The sequence below is a fragment of the Castanea sativa genome, chromosome 5 (assembly GCF_040712315.1).
Source record: "Castanea sativa cultivar Marrone di Chiusa Pesio chromosome 5, ASM4071231v1".
NCBI classification, from domain to species: domain Eukaryota; kingdom Viridiplantae; phylum Streptophyta; class Magnoliopsida; order Fagales; family Fagaceae; genus Castanea; species Castanea sativa.
The window spans coordinates 69,206,156-69,225,192 of NC_134017.1; the positions used below are offsets into that span (position 1 = coordinate 69,206,156).

General features: G+C 33.3%; 2 protein-coding genes across 7 annotated transcripts; one reads left to right on the forward strand and one right to left on the reverse strand.

Moving 5' to 3' along the window:
• The first annotated feature begins 1,534 nt into the window (after positions 1–1,534).
• LOC142637179 (RNA pseudouridine synthase 6, chloroplastic) lies at positions 1,535–7,879 on the forward strand. Of its 5 annotated transcripts, none has more exons than XM_075811463.1 (11): positions 1,569–1,843; positions 2,481–2,609; positions 2,729–2,983; positions 3,065–3,146; positions 3,513–3,628; positions 3,732–3,786; positions 4,018–4,129; positions 5,064–5,233; positions 5,876–6,222; positions 6,344–6,402; positions 7,255–7,879. In XM_075811463.1, the coding sequence occupies exons 1-9, from the start codon at positions 1,602–1,604 to the stop codon at positions 6,158–6,160; spliced, it is 1,446 nt and encodes a 481-aa protein (XP_075667578.1). In that variant the 5' UTR covers positions 1,569–1,601; the 3' UTR covers positions 6,161–6,222; positions 6,344–6,402; positions 7,255–7,879. The 5 variants fall into 5 exon arrangements, with proteins under 5 accessions (XP_075667580.1, XP_075667578.1, XP_075667577.1 ...); XM_075811462.1 differs by having other exon boundaries at positions 7,337–7,879; XM_075811464.1 differs by lacking the exon at positions 7,255–7,879 and adding an exon at positions 6,677–6,776.
• On the reverse strand, positions 7,209–13,720 carry LOC142637178 (beta-glucosidase 46-like). 2 transcript variants are annotated; one of them, XM_075811459.1, is made up of 12 exons: positions 13,540–13,720; positions 13,332–13,398; positions 13,144–13,202; positions 10,741–10,816; positions 10,157–10,231; positions 9,931–10,018; positions 9,403–9,655; positions 8,759–8,874; positions 8,117–8,372; positions 7,943–8,045; positions 7,757–7,865; positions 7,209–7,445 (listed from the first exon to the last, which is right to left on the reverse strand). In XM_075811459.1, the coding sequence occupies exons 1-12, from the start codon at positions 13,696–13,698 to the stop codon at positions 7,229–7,231; spliced, it is 1,578 nt and encodes a 525-aa protein (XP_075667574.1). In that variant the 5' UTR covers positions 13,699–13,720; the 3' UTR covers positions 7,209–7,228. The 2 variants fall into 2 exon arrangements, with proteins under 2 accessions (XP_075667574.1, XP_075667575.1); XM_075811460.1 differs by lacking the exon at positions 7,209–7,445 and adding an exon at positions 7,483–7,620.
• Between the last annotated feature and the right edge of the window lie 5,317 nt (positions 13,721–19,037).

Below are 19,037 nucleotides of genomic sequence, written 5' to 3' on the forward strand. Positions count from 1 at the left end.
TTAATAAAATTGAGAGAGAGAGAGAACGGAAAATTTATAGTAAGATTATGAAAATAAGAAGAGCCAAAATAAAGGAATGGTGTTATTGAGGTAGAGAGTAATGAGGAGATAAAAAGGTGAAAGAGAGGGAGAAATATTGGAGAAAGTGTAATAATTAATAAGTTGAGAAATTAATAAGATATGGACAAAAGATATTGATGTGTATTCACTAGTATTTACTACATACCCATAACCATAAGGCATAAAGTACTTGTCTGTTCGTGGTTTTGAGTTCTCTTATTTATCTTCGCATGAGATAGAATTGTTTTGTTCTTCTAGAAAAAAAATGAAAAATGAAAAAATTCTATATCTCATGTCAAGCTAAAAAAAAGTAATTCAAATTGAAAAATAAGATAGTATTCTAAAAAAATATGTTTTTTGGGAAATGATTCATTATTCAATTTTTATTTATTTTATTTCGGTGGTTTTTTGCACTTTCTGGTGTCTAGTAGTATCCTAAATTAATTGATCAAAGGAAAACTATCTGTTAATTTCTCTTATTTAGCTTGACATGAAATAAAGTTGTTTTCCAAAAGATAATTAGTTTAAAATAACTCTATCTCTTACCAACCTAAGATATTATCAATAGGAAGCAAAAGATACACAAATCAATAATATCATTCAGGGCAACGAACTTAGAAAAAAGGGGAAAAAAAATGGCATCTCCAATTAGCTGCCTATCAATCTTGGTAATCCCTCTACTAGTCACCTCTCTTTTCTACCAAGTTTCTAATGCAATAGACGAAGCCAATCTTGAAAGAATTTGGCACTAGTCCACTGACTATCAACTTTGCTTGTCAAGTTTGCGTTCAGACGAAAGTACTGCTACAGCTGATTTAAATGGTCTTGCCGGCATTTCTCTTCTTATAAACATGAGAATAGCACAAAGTACCATTAATAAAATCCGACTTATGATTGTAGGACTCAAAGACCCTGTGGATAAGACTAGACTTCAGAATTGCCACACCGATTTTAATACCGTACTAGATAAATTGCAAGCGGGATACACTGCTACATGCCTACATCTGCAAAGAATTATCAGCAAGGGAATAAGTCTATTATAGAGGTACGTGACAAATCTGCAGAATGTGATAAGCAATATAGTACAAACCCCAAAAGACAATCACCAGTATCAGATATCACTTACAAAACGGGGAAGCTAATCGAGATTACTTTCATTATAATTGGTGAGATCACGTCAACATAATGTATTTGTGATCTACAATAAAAATAGGTCAGCCAAGGCTCTTTGTAGCTCAATTGCTACATTTTGGTGTCATTATTTTTTTTAAAAAAAAACACACAAATAAAGACCTGTTAAACACATGGACCAAACCATAACTTTGAGCATGAGTTTGTAATTTTGTACAGAAGTCGGCCCAACAACAAAACAGGCCCAAATTGTTTTTTTTTTTTTTTAATCATGAAATCTTTGCCACAAAAGGTCTCGGGTCGGCCATATACCCGACCCGAACTCGAAACTAAGTATCAATCAAAGTGTCTGCTATACCTCAGACTCTCAGAGAAACACACGCGCACACACTTCACACTTCCAGGATTTCATGAAGATGGGCTCAGTAACAATGAGTTTCACTTCAATCTTAGCCAATGGCTGCAGAAGTATAAGTCCTCCTGTGACCCTTGTGCGCACGTTAGCAACCACCCATGTTGCTCTCAGCAAGAAGAACCATAACAAGCACTTGGTGGCTGCTTGGTCTTCTGGGTGTTCAAATATTAGTGCTTTTGCATGTGAATCCTCAAAGTCAGATGTCATACACGCTGCTACTACTACTTCTGTTAATGGGTATGTCAAAGTTAAACTTTTTATTGCTTCTATATTGTTGGGTGCCTTAATTTTGGCTTTTTTTTTTTAGGTTTGGTTGAAATGAATCTTGTTTGCACTTTGTTTGACTGTTGAGAAATCTGAGGAAAGAACAGGAATGTGAATTTTCTTATTGTTATTATATCATATATTTCATTTCTTTAGAACCCCATTGTACACAGTCAGCCGGGGACCACAAAGTGGAGGTCACTGGTTCCAAATTCCACTCTCACTCATACAAAAAACTAAAAAAAGTCATATCATTTGTTAATGGGTAATTCATATTTCCAGTGCTTGCAGTTACTGCTTATAGTTTGTTGAGTGACTGTGAGTTGGTTTATTTCTTAGCTGAAAGTATATTTTTAGATAAATTATATTGAAGTTTGCTTGCACTTGGTTTGTTGATGAGTAAAGTAAACTGAGAAAAAACTTAAGAAATGAGGTTTTGAATCTTTTTTTTTTTCCCTAATAAAAATTTTTATTCAATGATTGCTTTAAAATATATTGCTCTAATTAAAGAACTTTTTTTTTTTGGTTGAGTTCATAAATTGTTCTTTTGAAATACTTTGTAGTGCCTGTTCATTGGCTTTGCTGACTCTAACACTCAATTTTGTTTAAGCTACCCTGAATATCATCGGCTACTTCCATGTCCCTCGGACAATGGCCCGCCAAGAATTGAACACTTGGTTGTCTCAAAAGGTGGGCCTGTTCAAGAATATATCTGTGAAGCTCTGGATCTTCCTGCGCCGTGAGTGCTGCTCTTTTTTCTCAATTACTTTAGAATTGTTGGTATTGCTGTATGATCTTTGATTTTCTGTTAGAATTTTTCAGGATGAAGTGATAAATGTAGAGTTTCATTCTTTGAAGGTTTGTTGCAGATCTCATCCATTTTGGAGCTGTATATTATGCCCTTGTATGTCCAAAGCCTCCTCCAAGTGCCACTGAAGAGCAACTTAGGATATTTAAAGAATTTACAGCTCCTTCAGTACTGAGAAAAAGAGGTTCCATCAAAGGGAAAACAATACGAGAAGCACAGAAAACTTTTAGGATAACTCATGTAGACCAGTTTGTTGAAGCTGGAACATACTTACGAGTGCACGTACACCCAAAACGCTTCCCAAGGTAAAGCATTATGTGTGACAAAGTTAACTGAATTTTGATTAGGTGCTATGAAATTGACAAAGTTAACTGAATTTTTATTAGGTGCTATGAAATTGACTGGAAATCAAGAATTATAGCTGTGTCTGAGTCCTATGTGGTTTTGGACAAACCTGCCGGTACATCAGTATGTAATCAATCCATTAATTTCATTGTAATTATGTGACTTTACCAAAATTGTGCCTCAAATGAATTGATGTTCCATATAATTATTTATATGATTGTTGGTTGTCCTTTCAATGGCTAAATGCTAGAACTGCATAGTTTGGTTGTCCTTTCAATGCTCTTGTTTTTAGTTTCTCTTAAATAAAAGATATGTAAAACAAGGACATAATCATGGTTATTAATGTGTGTGTGTGTATTTCACATTTATTTATACATTCTGTATGATTTCTAAGTCACTCAATATCATTTATATGGCACTTTTGAATGTTTCTTATTAGTGCATTGATTGCTTTATGCTTTTGTGATTTTTTTTGTTAATTTTGATTAGGTTGGAGGAACTACAGACAACATCGAAGAAAGTTGCGCAACTTTTGCCACACGTGCCTTGGGTTTAACAACCCCTTTGAAGACTACCCACCAGATTGATAATTGCACAGAAGGCTGGTACTGTATCTTATAGGATTAATCATCTTATAGAATATGTTGTTGGTTGCTATTGCTATTACCATTGATAGAGAGTGAATAATTGTTTATAATTTACTTGCAGTGTTGTGTTGGCTAGGACCAAGGAGTATTGCTCTGTTTTTCATGGTAAAATTAGAGTAAGTTCTCTGGCATAGACTGTAGTCAGCAAGTCCTTCTTCCAGGGAGGGCGGGCTTCAATTACCCTGGAGCGGGAAGGCCCCTCATGTTGTGATTGCCACTCTGTGAGTGCATCCTTCTCACAGAGTAGATGCACAAAACTGGATGTATATATATTTTCAATTCACATTTACTTAATTTCAGTTTCCCTCTTTTGGCCGTTACTCTCAGATGAATTTTCTTGTCATCAGGAGAAAAAGGTGAAGAAGCTTTATCTTGCTCTTGCTGCTGCTCCGGTGCCAATAGGAATAGTTGCCCACTACATGCGTCCAGTTAACATGGCTCCAAGACTCATTTCAGAAGGTAACCACCTCATTCTAGCATAACGGTGATTATGGCAAATTGTCTCAAACCTTTGATGAGTTGCATTTTGTTATCTTGATGAAGGCAAACATGCATTGTGCACATATGCATTACTCAATTAGCCTTCTGATGCTGGAGCATCCAAGAGGCATGCTAAGGCAGACCAGGCCCACTCATCAGCTTAGCTTGATCAGTGGTTAGCATGGGGTCCAAGTTGGAATAATTAGTATGAAGAAAGGAATCATAGATTTTTATATTCTCATTACAGTGTTTTGTTCAAATGGTGATCTTTTTTACTTTTCCCCTGTTTGGGATGAAAATGGTAATCTTTAAAATTCATTAAAGCTATCTTGATTTTAGCCAAAAAGTGGAGAAATATATATTAGGAAAATAGGACCTACAAAGTACGAAGTAGAAATTAGAAAATGATCACATTTTGATCACTCTTTTGATAAGCTGTTTATTGAATGACAATACTGATCTAATTACTTCTCTTTGTTTTGGAAAAGATGAATTGCTCCTGAAAATAATCTATTGATTTGCTGCGGTTAAGGAATCCATTGATTCTCTCCGAAAAGAAATCTATTGACTCTCTTCCAGTTGTTTGGACTTAGGTGCAGTGATTTACTTCATAGTTGAGGTCTGTGGTTCAAGTCTAGGATGGCCCAGCTGTGCTATGCCTATGTAAAAGAATAAAAGAAGTCGACTCTGTGCAAGCTCCCCTTTTTACCTACTCTAACATGATAGCTAAATTTATGCGGATATTTCCTTCACAAACTCAAGTTCTTTACACATAATTTTCAATAACTGGTTTGGCAAGTCCATTATTAAAACAATTGTTTCCGCAACTGGTATGGTTAAGAAAGTATTCTCTCTGTTCTATATGGGGGTGGGGTGTGGATTGTGTTGACCCCAAAACTTTTGTGGCATGCAGATTTTATTAAAGGATGGAACTTGTGTCAACTTGAGGTCTTAGAATGCAAGGAGGTTCTGTGGCCAAATGCTGTCATTGAAAAGAAATATTGTGTTGACGATTGTGGCTGGCCCTCCCAGCATATTGCATATGAGTGTAAAATCAACCTTCTGACTGGTCGGACTCATCAGGTTCGTCACTTGTCCTTTCTTTCATTGTTTTTCTAATTTGAATGGTAGTTATTCATTAACCCTGTGGTCTAAACCATGAAATTTTAGAATAAGTAAATGTATTAAAATAATGTCAAACTTTCCAACTCTCCTGTGGAGAGAAAAGGAAATAATTTCCCCTGCAATTAATTTCCTGCACTCCCTGACATTCTTCTTTTATTGTTGACTGGGAATGAAATTGCCATTTGATTCTAAAGGCAAGGTTCAACATTAGCTCAAAGGAAGATTTCTAGGGGTGTTTGAGATTCAGAGAATTTCTAGTTTGAAGGATTTCAATTTTCTCAATATTTTAACTAAGCTTCTCAAGGAATTGACTCTGAATATCTGTGAAGTTTTATATGGTAAAATTAATTAATGTTGGTGTAGTAGCTTTTCTACAAATTTTATTTTATGGTTCTTTGGTTCAAATAATGAAGCTACTGAAAAGTCAATATTGAATATAGGTTATGGAGGCTGGTATATTTATTCACAGTTGGCTTTGTTATGTTATTAGATGCTATGAAAGGCAGAGAAACAAAAGGACCAGAAAATTTAGTCCTTTGGTCATATAAGTGAGAGATGACTAGATCTATTACTTTGATAATAACTAGACTTACAATGCAGATTCGAGCACAACTGGCTGCCTGCAGTGCGCCATTGGTGGGTGACTCAATGTACATGCCAGCTGCAATTGCAGAGATGAGAAGTCCTGGGCTTAACCCATTTGGCAAATACAAGCAAAATTATACTAGTGAGACTGATGAAGCAATGGCTGTTACAGAGTGGATTGAACAGCATGGAAAAGAACCAAATGTTGTTATTGGTCTTCAAGCTTGTCAGATTTCATGGGATGATGGTGAACACATGTATGAGGCTGGGTCTCCTTGGTGGAGATGTGAAATAGCTTAAAATAGATACTTGAAGATATGGATCAACTGCAGGATTCCATTAATTTTTAAGCTAAAGTTGAGGTTTGTCATATGTCACTATTAGGTTAAAGTTCCTGACTTGGGTTACTTCTGTTGATGTTAACTCTCTTGCAAATGAATTCAACCACTGTTTAATAATAGATAAAACACATCTAATGTGCAGGTATGTATTGTTGAAGGCATGACTCGGTTCAAGGAAAGATGAAATCTAAATGGCCCATGGTATGTTTGTTCACCTTTGCATCTCATGTAAGCAATTTTGAAAGGATTTTAAAGAGAAAAGTGAATTGCGAAAAAAAGTTGGGAGAAAACAGCTTACATCGAAGTAAAATTGTGATATTACTAGAGAGAAACAAATTGCGCTTTCTATTCCTTCCCTCCCCCCCCCCCCTCCTCTCTCCTCTCTCTTTCTCTCTCTATAACAATGTTATGAATAGGGAGATCTGTCTCCTTTTTTGGGTCATTCTTACATTTTTACACTGCATTACATCTGCAGTGTGAAATATAACCATCCATGCTCTGGAATAGAGGAGCTTGGTTTAAAGATGTATGTACCATTCACTGTAATATATAAGGAAAATTTGTGTTGGGGTCAAGCGCCATATGTTGTCTATTGAATTGTCCTTATTTTTGTGGTTATCTTTAATTTTTATTTATTTTTTTCCTCCTTAACATTTTTTGCAATGGAAGTTGGGTTGAATGTTTTAGATATGATCTCTTTCTCAATATTGCCTGTTTCTAGATTGTATTGATTGATAAACTTTTCATTTGTTTCCAAAACTGAGGTAAATGCTAAAGAATAGTATTAGCAAATTTCCTTGTTCATTCTTTATACTTTTTTTTTTATAGGTAATAAAACTTTTATTAAAAAAAAAAACTGAGCATCATGTTCACAATGTTGAACATTTTGAATTGATCTTGAGACATTATAGAGGAATTTGTTAAGAGAACTCCCCCAACCACTAAGATATTTAAAGTGATTACATTAATACTTTAGAGGAATTTGTTCTTTCTTTATACTTTAAAACACAAAAACATAATGAATACATTAATACTGGAACTTCTGTTGATTAGGTCCTGGCATTAAGGTTACAACCTTATGCTTAGTGATGAACTGTTTGTACCAACTTGCTGACAATTTTGGAGTTCTCTTCAGTGTGGCATGATCAACGTGGTGCAGTCCAAATCTTATTGTATATCCAAATATCCACTCGAAGTTGTCAAGCAAGGACCAAGCGAAGTAACCCCTCACATCTGCTCCTTTTCTGATCACATATAAAAAGGAAAATGGAAAAATAAATATGAAGTTGTCTCAAAATCTCTTCAGCACTTTGAATGAGCTTCTCCAGCTATTTGATATGTGAAAGTTATCCCTGGAACTAAATCAGGTCCCTTTTGGAGCTGGTTTTCTGTCTTAATGAATTGTCTAAACCATATGTGCTACAAAAAAATATAGTTACATGTAGGCTGGTGTAATGATCTTTTTAGTCAGCATTAGAATTTGTAAGATAAGAACATGATAGGCCATGATTCTGTTACTTATACTTGATAGCACAGCATGTTGGCACGTTCATACCTTCTTGCCACCGATAGTGCATCTAGATAGCCAGCTATGTAGTTGACTCTTCTGACATCATGGAGGAAATCTTCAATGGTGGAATTTGGATTGTAGACTTCGCCATACCCTATGGAGAGCAATTACATTTACTTTAAAAATATGTAAAGGGATTGTTTATTTGAAGTGCTTCAGACCTTTACTTACCATTTTCTGTAATGAACATGGGTGTATTATTGTATCTTTCTTTTATATAGGTAATGGTTTTCTCCAATCCTTGCGGGTAAACGTTTATCCAATCTAAATCAGTCTGCACTGTAAAGTGTTAGTAACTACTTTTAAGGTACAAGGCAGTAACTGTTATAAGTTGAGGTAACATACATATTCTCCAATGGGGACACCATTTCTTTGTGAACTCTTTTGGTAAAGACCTTCTGTCTTGGAAATCCCTGGTCCAGGCTCACACTTGGAGGAGATGCAGTCTTGGACATAGTAACTGGTGTAGTGATTGATGCCAATAAAATCCAATCCGCTCTTCAGTTTGTCCTTGTCCTTGTTTGAAAATTCTGGTAAGTTTGAGCCAAGAATGTCATCCATCTCTGATGGATATCTCCCAAATATAATTGGGTCCAAGATCCTGCATCAAATTTCAGCAAAGGCATAAAATGTCATTGACATTTCGAAATGTAGTTTCTATGTGCTTCTTTTTCCTTTTTGGACTAATGTAAATGTTTAAAGCCCTCTGAGTATCTAATTATTTCCTCAAGTGTGTGTCGTTCTTTCATCCCACACACACCAAGTAACTTTAGTGAGGAACCCTTTGGAGATGACCTTAAGTTGTTGGTTAGTAGATTTGTACCCAGAACCTCATGGATCACATGAGATATAGAAATCACTAGACCAATCCCTAATTCCTTAAGGATAAAGTTTATATGGATTTGTGTGAGCTGAATGAACTTGGAAAAATTGTTAAGAGTAAAATAAAATTGTTAAAAGAGTAAAATATAAGGTAAAGAAACTAACCAGTTTGTTAAAAAGGATTGAGCTCGTTCAGCAGCTGACTTGTCTGCTGTGGAGTTGCTAATAGGTTCAAACCATGCGGCATATAAGACAATCCCAATAATACCACCTTGCTTTTTCTGCATGTTTACTTTTGTAGTAAGATAACAATGGCTCACTAATTGCTACCTTCCTCCCTCTTCCTCATAGGGTCAAACCATTTGGTAATTACATGTGGAGATAAAGGAAAACTAGAAGTTCTTGAGGTTCATTGGAAACTAAAAGCCATGTGGCTCTCTCTCCCCAAAACACAACATCCTTCTGATTTATAATACCAATATATATATAACTAGTGATTTTTAATATAGTGGTGTGGATATTTAGGGTCTGTTTGGCTGTGTTGTTTAAACAGCAAATTTTATTGTTTAAACAACATAATACGTATTTCCATAACACTTTTTCACTCATACGTATTTTCATAATATTTAAGTAATATTATTAGAACAACGTTACTAAATGAGCTCTTAATTTCACGTGTCTGTGCTTGGTGTCATATATTTTGTTTACCATTGGTCCCAAGTCATGAGAGACACAGTTGGTTGACGGCCAACATAAAATTTAATCGAAAAGTGTGGATATTTATCAACGTTACCTGACTGGTTGCCTACCTGGTATTTGCTTCTAAAAATATCAACTGCAGCTGCATGTGATAGGATAATATTATGGGCTGCTACAAACGGCTCCATCTCTGAATCCCCATCATTACAATTTCCAAATGGGCTTGAGCAACGAGCTGGTGGATATAAACCTGAGCGGTAACCACTTGTGACTTGGAGATTTGGCTCATTGAAGGTTGCCCAATACTTCACTCGGTCCCCAAAAGATTTAAAACAAGTATCAGCAAAATGTAGAAATTCTTCCCTGAAAATGTTACAAGAAAAAAGTTACTACTTTCTGTGGCATACTCAAATTTATATCAGGCCAGGTGCTCGTGGTAATAATAATGATTTCTCAATTTGAGATTCAACTCATAACCTATCCAAGTGGGTCTTACACAATTGTAAGATTCACATGTTGTGAGAGGAATGTTACATATATTGAATGCATAAAGATAATTATTAGCGTTTGTGCATTTTACTCCAACGTCAAAAGTATTGTAAGTTTTGCAGGCTAGAGGTTGGAGTTGAGGCACTTACTGTGATTCCGGACTAAGCCACCCTCCAAATCTATCCTCAAGTTCTTGAGGTATATCGAAGTGGTTTAAAGTAACAAACGGTTGGATCCCTGTAAATTGCATAGTTTGATAAAATAATTTCTTTAGATTTAGACAATAATGGCGAAAAATGGTGATTAGATAAGTTGTTTCATGGTGGTATATGTGGACCAGTTTGTTCCAAGCAACAAAATGAGATGGAATTGAACCTTTAAGTAGGAGAACATTAATGAGCTTGTTATAGAAGTCAATTCCAGCCAAATTAACTTCTCCAAATCTGCCCTCTGCAAAATAATATGGATTTTAGATGAAATTAACGTCTGTTGTGTTGCATGATAGTTTTCAACTAAAATATTATTATACATCCAAATATAGGGAAGAAAAAGGGTAGTGTTAAAGGACATAATTCTTTTTACTACTTTTTTTAATAACTTGTTAAGGTGATAAGTTGCTATTAGAGCAATATCACTTTTGCATAGTCTTGTCATTGACACCACTTTTATAATACATCAATTATAAAATATTATATTAACAGAGTTCTAATGAACGGGTGTCCTTACGACGTTTGTTAATAGACTATTTAAAAAAAGTTTGGATATAACTTTTATGAAAATTATTAAAAGCTGTTAAAAAAATTATTTTCTTTTTAGATTTCAAGTAAAAGTTTTTAAAAATATTTCATAAACTGATGTTCTTGGGGTATCCATTAACTTCTATTAATAATTGTGAAAATAAATTAGTAACAATTGACGTCTTCATAAATTTATTTGAAAAGAAAACAAAAATAACTCACCAGGTAAGATTCTAGCCCATGATATTGAGAAGCGATAACTGTTCACTCCAAGCGATCCCATCAACTCTATGTCTTCCTGATATCCATATTAGAATTGATTAGGTCTACTAGTGTTGAATAGTGGCAAACCAACTTGAGGCAGGTTCTTTCTGGGTCAGGTTCCCAAAACGGCACTACCTTATGAAAATCTATTAATTTTCATCAAGTTTTTCGAGTATCGACCCCCTTGGGATGTTGCTTAGAACAGTGTCAAAATATTACTTATTAAAACAGAGGAGAAAACAAAAGCAATGTTTGGCGTCACGGGTCAAAAAAAGAAGATTTGCAAATCTATATATCCTAATAATTAATTACTATATCAATTTCCACCTTATTATGTCTTCAACTTTTATCATTCGTTTCTCCACAAAAAAAAAAACTTTTATCATTCGATATTCTTAAACAAATGAATCAGTTTGTCCAAAATCCTTGATTGCCACAAGCAAAATGGCATAGGCTATGCCATGCTTGAAAGTTGAAACCTGATTCAACATTTTATAAGATTTGGATAAAGCTCTCACAAAATCCAAAGTCTTACGTAATTAGTACGACTTTTAAGGTCTCATCTAATAATGTTCTTTAGGAGATACATGTCATCTAACATGTTTGTTCTATGTTATGTCCCTCTCAAACTAAGGTTGAAACCTCACATGTGTGGAATCCATTCTTATATAAAAAGAAAATTACATATATCTAATACATAATATATTTTCTTGAGATCGTTAATTATTCTATAATCATTTGTATATTCATGAAAAAATTATAGAGTACTTTGAGAGTACTTATAAATGTGTACTTTTCCCAAGGAAGTCAATACCGTACCGGAGGCTATACCGGTTTAGCCAGCGGTACGATATATTTCGGGTACCGGTCAATACCGGTGTACCGTTTCGAGTTTACCGCTATTTTATATATTTAATATATATAAATTATAAATGTGCTACGTCCACAATATTTTCTCAACACTTAATACAACAAATCATATGTGACTATTTTTTATTAGTTCTAATTTGAACCTACCACTAAAATAACTTTTTTGCTCCATCAATAAAAACCCATAACAACCTAAAACTTAAAATTTATTGTAAAAATATTGTAAAAAATTTTTGTTAGATACACGTATCTCAATTTTCCACTAATCTCTGCCAACAAATATTTTTTAATAACTCACTTTTTTTTTTTTTCACCTCCATTCATTCTCTTTTACTTTTACAATTTATTTTTCTTTATTTCTATCTTGATTTTATCTCCTCCACATGCTTAACTCTACTACTAGGTCTTGTCTCATTTCAAATTTCAAAAGGCTAGTACTCCTTGACTGACCATCACGTGGGCACCTGCAACAAGATATAAAAAAGAAAAATAAAGAAAGCATTGGTATCTAAAACAAGATCAAGTTCTCCAAGTAAATGCATCAGATGGGTATGCTGACTTTCTCCCCAAGAGTCCGAGTATCAGAGCTCAGACTGAGTTGATTTGCGAAGAAACAGAGCAGAAGCAGAGCATAGAGACAGGTGTGACAGTGGAAGAGCCTAAAATTATCAATGTTGAGGAGCTTATGTGAGACCTTGAAGATGAAGAAGATATGGATTTTGATGACGAAATCAACAGCAAGAAAAAGAAGAAGAAGAAGAAGATTAGAGGAACACAGAGTCACAAAGATTAGAGGAGCACAGATTAGGTGAGTGAAAAACTACAAAGAAATCTGTGTTTTTGTTTCAGGCCGGTATCAATTTTCCGGCCGAAATCCGGTATTTCTGCCGGTACAGCCGAAACGCTCCCGGTATTGCCGGTATTTAAACCGGTACGAAATGAGGAAGTCTTTGTACCGTTTCAGGCACCGGAACGGAAAATATCGGCCGTACCGGCCGGTACGGTACGAAACTAACTACCCTGACTTTTCCTCTTTTACATGAATTGTAAGTCTCATCATGAATTTAATACGATGACAACTATTATAATATATGAGAAGAAGAAGTACCTATTTAGGGTATTCTAGTGTATTTTATAATTGCTTATATTCATGTGGCATGTGTCATGGAACATTGCTTGAGAACAAATATATAATTAACTAAAACGACTTGCATATAAAAAATGTGACCCATTACCTGCCATATTCGCCTAAAATAACTGAATAATATGACTCATTTTCTGTCCTTATCCTCGTTAGGAAACGTAGAATTCGACCCAAAAAAATGTCAAATAAGTAGTCTAATTATCATAATCAGTCACTATTACCACCTTTGGGTCCCCAAAAACGATTTTGTATTCAACCACCTATAATGTAGACACCGCGCTGTGTATAATACAAAATATAGATAGACACAAACAGAATCAATGAGACAAGATGTTTAACTTTATTACCATATACCGATGATAATGATCCACTGCAAGATCTCCATTACTTCCATCAATTATGTTACCTGCAGAATATAGTGGTGTGGATATTCCAATTTCAAAGTACAGAATTTGCTCTAGGTACATACAAGTTTCTGAATACTTCATATGAGTAAACTTAGCACTGTTAGAACTAAAAGTATGGTCCATCTCACCTGGTTTGTGAGAGAACACATCCCAGTTGTTCAAACCTTTACCATCACTTAAATAAGCACCTTCAAACTGCAACAATGAAATAAAAGAACAACATGAATGCTTGTATCTATTATCTAGCCAGTATTAACAGTAAGTATAGCATGACTGTTACAAGAGAGTTTCTCTGAAGCATTTGGGTGCAGTTGACTTTTTTAACAATAGACAAACCTGATAAGCAGATGAGGCAGTTCCAAAGAGAAAGTTGCTGGGAAATGAAGATTGACCCAAGCTTTTGGCTAAAGTTGTGTCATCACATAATATTAAGAGAGATAAAAAGAACATCTGCAGTATCAGAAGAGTAGATTTATGAATTGTAGAAGTTCCCATGGCAATCCAAACCTTTCAGGCTTTTGCTCTAACTAAAGTGGGTCTATAAACGCAAATGCATGCTTTATATAATATGAGAGAGATTGTGTATGTTAGTGTGTGTGTGTGTTTTCTTAGGTGGAATATGTCATTTTTTATTACAAACCTGAGCTTGTCATTGTGAGATTATGAACTGATTTGGCAATATCTGGTTATATTATGAAGAGTACCCACTATAATTTTTTGTTGATATTTTGATAGATTTAGATGTTTATGTTGAAAACACCAACAAAAAATATCAGTCAAACTATGAAAGCTCGACAGTAAAATTAACTACTAGAGTTTGTTTAGACCCTCAATTTTAAAATAACAGCTTAATTACTTTTAGTCTATTCAACTAAGTATAGAATAAGAGTAAATAAAATGCAATTAACCAGGACTACTACCTAGTGCATGGGCACACTGTTTTTAGAACCGGACCGGATCGAGAGGTTGGACCATGAAAACCGAAAAACGGGATAAAAACCGGTTTTTTAAGCATAAAGAACCGTATTTTTAATTAATTCCGTGAACCCCTAAAACCGGGGTTGGACCGCAAGAACCGGTGTCAAGAACCGTGCGGTCCAACTCCTTGGCAATTTTTTTTATTTATAAAAACAACTTAACACAAGTTTATTCTACTTAATTAAATTATCCATCTCTTACAAGGAATAAAAAAAATTATAATTAAAATCCTTCAAAGATATTCAACTTTACTTCAAAAATTAATCATAAATTTTAATGTTTTCATGGTTATTATTTTATTTTATTAACTTTCTTATTTAATTATTAAATATATGCTTGAAAATCATTAAATTTCCCTCACATATATAGATATATTAGTCAATTTTGCTAGTTTTATAAATTTAATATCTATATTTAGGTTTTAATTAATTATTAAATTAATTATGACATCATCACGGTTCGACCCCGGTTTGACCTCGGTTTGACCTCAAAAACCTTAAACCTCTCCCTTTTACAGTTCAATAAACGGTCCAGGTTTCAAAACCTTGCATGGGCATACAAAATTAACAATTAAGTATAAAAAATAGAGTAAGGGAAGAGAGATGCAAACATAAGATAACACGACAATGTAATATTGAAGAGGAAAATCGAAGTGCTCAGAGTAAAAACCTTTCCACAACCCTCCAAGTTGAATCAATCCACCAGTGAATAAGTTGGAGTACAAGAATTACAATATAGACCTTCCAAACCTAGACTACCCTTTATACATAGACCCTCTGAGTCCTAGTTACCAACTGGCTTCACCTAGCCTTGTTTTCGTTAGCTTTTCGGATCCTACAATTATCACCAATTGCATCCCCCATAGAATGGCATGACCCGATGCTTCCCAAGAGCTCAAAAACAACTCACAACACTCGAAATGGGTGAGATATGTGTTTGGGCTAAGAACCTCTCAATAGATATGAAATTAGAGAGGTAGGAGTAGAGGAAAAACTAAGAGAAATGTGTAAAGGATTGTGGGAATGCAATCTCTAACTCTCAAATGGATTTCTAGGGTTTTCTCTCTAAAATTCTCCTTAAAATTTTGTAGGTAATGTGGGCTTTTATGATGTGAGTAAAGAAATGAGGAAAGGCATACAAAAATAGCTGGCAATGCATCTTGTGAGTTGGGTTGCAAGTTGGCCAAGTTGCAAGCCATTTGTAAGATGCCATCAGGTACTAAACTCTTCAACTTCTCGCATGTACTCCTCACGTGACCTTTTGCAAATTGCTCCACTCGCAAGTTAGTCGTGAGCCAGTTGCAAGTTGATATGTATTCACAATTCTTCACTAATTTTATGCACGGAACCCATTATATTGAATCTCACAAATATACAAGGAAATGACTGAAGAAATACAATTAAATTTGATACAGAATTAAAGTCAACAAAAACATAATTGAAAATCACAACTTCACAGACTACATAGCTATTGGCGACCCACTATTAATCTCAAATGAATCTTTAATTATATATTTTTATTGTTACGTTGGAAAGGTTTAGGGAAAAAAATGCTATTTATTAGATAAACCAATTCCAGTCCAAAAGGACCAAAACAATAGGATTTAGACAAAAATAGTATCTGGTATGATTAAGTTCCAATAAGTCAATAAAGTGTGAGTTTGGAAAGCGCATTTTGCTCATTTCCCAGTTCATACGTTTTTTTGTGTGGGTCCCGTGCACTGTTCACGGGACCCACAAGTACTTTTTTCAGCAAATTTTTCTTTAAAACTGAGTCCCACAGTACTATTCACATATTTAAAAATTATTTTGCTACAGTGTTTTCAGTTTTCAATTTTCAGCAATAATTTTTATTGTCATGAGTACATTTTTATTGTCATGTTAGAAATTCTTTGGGGAAAAAATTTATATGTATTAGATAAACCAACTCTCAGTCCAAAACAATAACAATTGGACAAAGAAAGTATTCATGATTGGGTTCCAATAAGTTAACAAAGTCTACCCAAAAAATTGATTATTAAGAAGTAAAATTATACTAAAGAGAACCCACTAGTATGATTCTTACTCCTTAATCATTTTTTGGTAGACTTTATTAACTTATTGGAACCCAATCATGCATACTTTCTTTGTCCAATTGTTATTGTTTTGGACTGAGGATTGGTTTATCTAATACATATAAATTTTTTTCCCTAAAGAATTTCTAACATGACAATAAAAATGTACTCATTTAGTCTCAAATTATTGGTCCAATATTTTATTTTGGAATTTCTTAAAATGTAGTTCTCTCATCGATAATTTTTTTTAAAAAAAATGTAGTTTTCAAAAGTTATCAAATAAATTTTCAAACTTAACATTTCCTTTTTCTTTTTTAAGAAAAGAAAAAAAAATCAATGCTATTTTTTATTAGAGTTTAAATTAATGAGAGCAGTTTTGTTAACTTGTAAAGTTTTTTACTCAAAGACAATGCATTAAATGATGTTTCCTAAAAAGTTAATCTTTCTAAAAATGAACAACAATATAGGATAAAGATTGTATATAATTTTAAGACTCATTAGTTAACTTGTTAAATGTTAACTATATGCACTAAAAAAAAACTTCTTAACAATAAATTAATTAAAAAAAACTTATTGACCATTAAAAGTTATGGATATTGTGGCTCTTAAGAGTAAGGATAAAATTTTCAAGGTTAGTCCTTTCTGGCATAGTATTATCTTACAAAATGAATTGTAAGAGGTGTAGGCAAAATATAGTTGGTAGTAGACCTCGCAAATTTGTATGTGGCGCTACGTATGTAAAGGTCATGTGAGTTGCACATAACATTATTTTCCATCCAAGTTAACAATCCAATTAACGGCATAGAGCAAAGTGAGATACAAGTTATAGTTTAGGGTGATAATCATACAATCTAAAAGTTCAATGTGGTAGTTGTAAACGAGGGTATAATTTAGATTGGTGAAGTGCATAGAGAATCATATATATATATATATATATATATAGCCAAAGTTGAAAGAGAAATCTAATTAGATCTCAAATTAGAGTCTAATTTTACGCCATGTGCCCCATTCAATTTTCTTATTATTGGTGAAGCTATTTACTACACTACAAAGAACAAGGAATCCAATTTAATTTTCTTAACTTTTTGTGCTAAATGAGTTATTAAGTGAGAAAACCATAAAATCAAAATTAATAAACCTTAAAAAAATCACCTTCAATGATTCCCTATTATTATTACTAGTCTGTAACCCTATGCATACATATATGCACGGGCATAATTAAAAATAATTACAATTATATAATTCAAATTATACCTCTTTTTTAGAAGAAATTGAAATTATATATGGTATTAGCTTACACATTTTTTTTTAAAATATGATTACCTAAAATGAAAGTTCAAATGAATATGATTACCTAAAATGAAATCTATAATACACATTGTGGGCACCTTGTCCATATTAGCAAAAATGGTTATCGACACACATAAAATTGAAATTTTTGTTTGATGTAATAATATTTTGTCAAATGAACATCTAAGGCCTCACCATGTTTTACATTATATTTTTTTAATTGGTTTAAAATTCCATTAGGATTTCTTGTAAAACCTCCTATATTAAAAATTATATACATGTTTTTACCTTAAATTATAGATTTATGTTTGCATTATATTTATTAGGTATAAAAGAAAAAAATTGTAAGCAAATTTAAAAATGTTTGAACCTAAAATATTTTTCCAAATAAAAGTGTTAATGAAGATATAAATTTTTGGTTCACGTAGTAGAAATACATTGCAATAGGACACGTGTAATTGTGTACACTCATAACGCAATGTAAACATTACTATAAACATAAACAAAATAACAACACACACACACATATTCTCTATCCTCCTTTATATGCAAAAATAATAATAATAATAATAATAAAAAAAAAAAAATAAATAAAAAATTCATACCTCTGAATCAAGGGAATATTAAAATTAATTGTTTTTATTCTTATTTAGCGTGTTTGGTAAAAATTAAAAAGTCAGCTTATTTTATTATTCGGCTTATTTTTGCTACTATTCACAGACTTCACTATACTTTTTGGTATTATTCATGGGTCCCACTGTATTATTCATAGTTATTCAAAAAAGAACGAAAAAAAGTTATGCTTCATGGAAGATATCTCAATAGAAACGCTCAAAAGGTAAGCATATGCTATTTTGTATTATATATCTTACTCAAAATTTAAAAAAATTTAAGTCACACATGAGATGTGAAAAGAAAAACCTACTTATGAGTTCCACCACCCCCTTCGGAAGACCTCTTAATGTGTGTGTGGATTTTGGCTAGTATGATCAATTTTCATGCAATAAGTTTTTATTTGTTTTCCAAAGAAACACAGTCTCAAAGAATAATATTTTTAAATTCAAATACTAGAATTAGAAAATTCAATGTGAAAGGTTACTGAATATGAATTTGCTTATATTTGAGAACGCTTTTTATTTGAAATACAAAGAAAAGTACATGCATCATGCATGGACATCAGGACATATTGAGACTAACGAGCTTGTTGGAAATATTTTGTTTGAATACACAATCTTTAAAAAAGAAACAAGTTTCTTCCAACAACCATAATAGGAACTTAAATAAAAGTTTGAAAAATTCTATTTTAGTTAGTTAACTAGTACAAATCACTTATATTTCATCTCGGCCTAAAATTCAACCAATTCTAGTTCATTTTGATCTATTCCACAAAATTCCAATTGGCATAATGATTTCGGCCATAATGGGAACAATATATTTTTCCCCATTCCCTATACTCGTTTTCATTTTTTCATAACTTAAATTGCCTATGATATTTGTGTTTCTTTTTTTCAGT

Coding starts and splice junctions, on each gene's coding strand:
- LOC142637179 (XM_075811463.1), top strand. CDS start 1,602: ATGAAGATGGGCTCAGTAACAATGAGTTTCACTTCAATCTTAGCCAAT. Junction 2,984..3,064: donor CACCCAAAACGCTTCCCAAG/GTAAAGCATTAT, acceptor AATTTTTATTAG/GTGCTATGAAATTGACTGGA. Junction 4,130..5,063: donor TCCAAGACTCATTTCAGAAG/GTAACCACCTCA, acceptor TGTGGCATGCAG/ATTTTATTAAAGGATGGAAC.
- LOC142637178 (XM_075811459.1), bottom strand. CDS start 13,698: ATGGGAACTTCTACAATTCATAAATCTACTCTTCTGATACTGCAGATG. Junction 13,203..13,331: donor TGTGTTCTCTCACAAACCAG/GTGAGATGGACC, acceptor TATATTCTGCAG/GTAACATAATTGATGGAAGT. Junction 7,866..7,942: donor CATGTTCATTACAGAAAATG/GTAAGTAAAGGT, acceptor TGCTCTCCATAG/GGTATGGCGAAGTCTACAAT.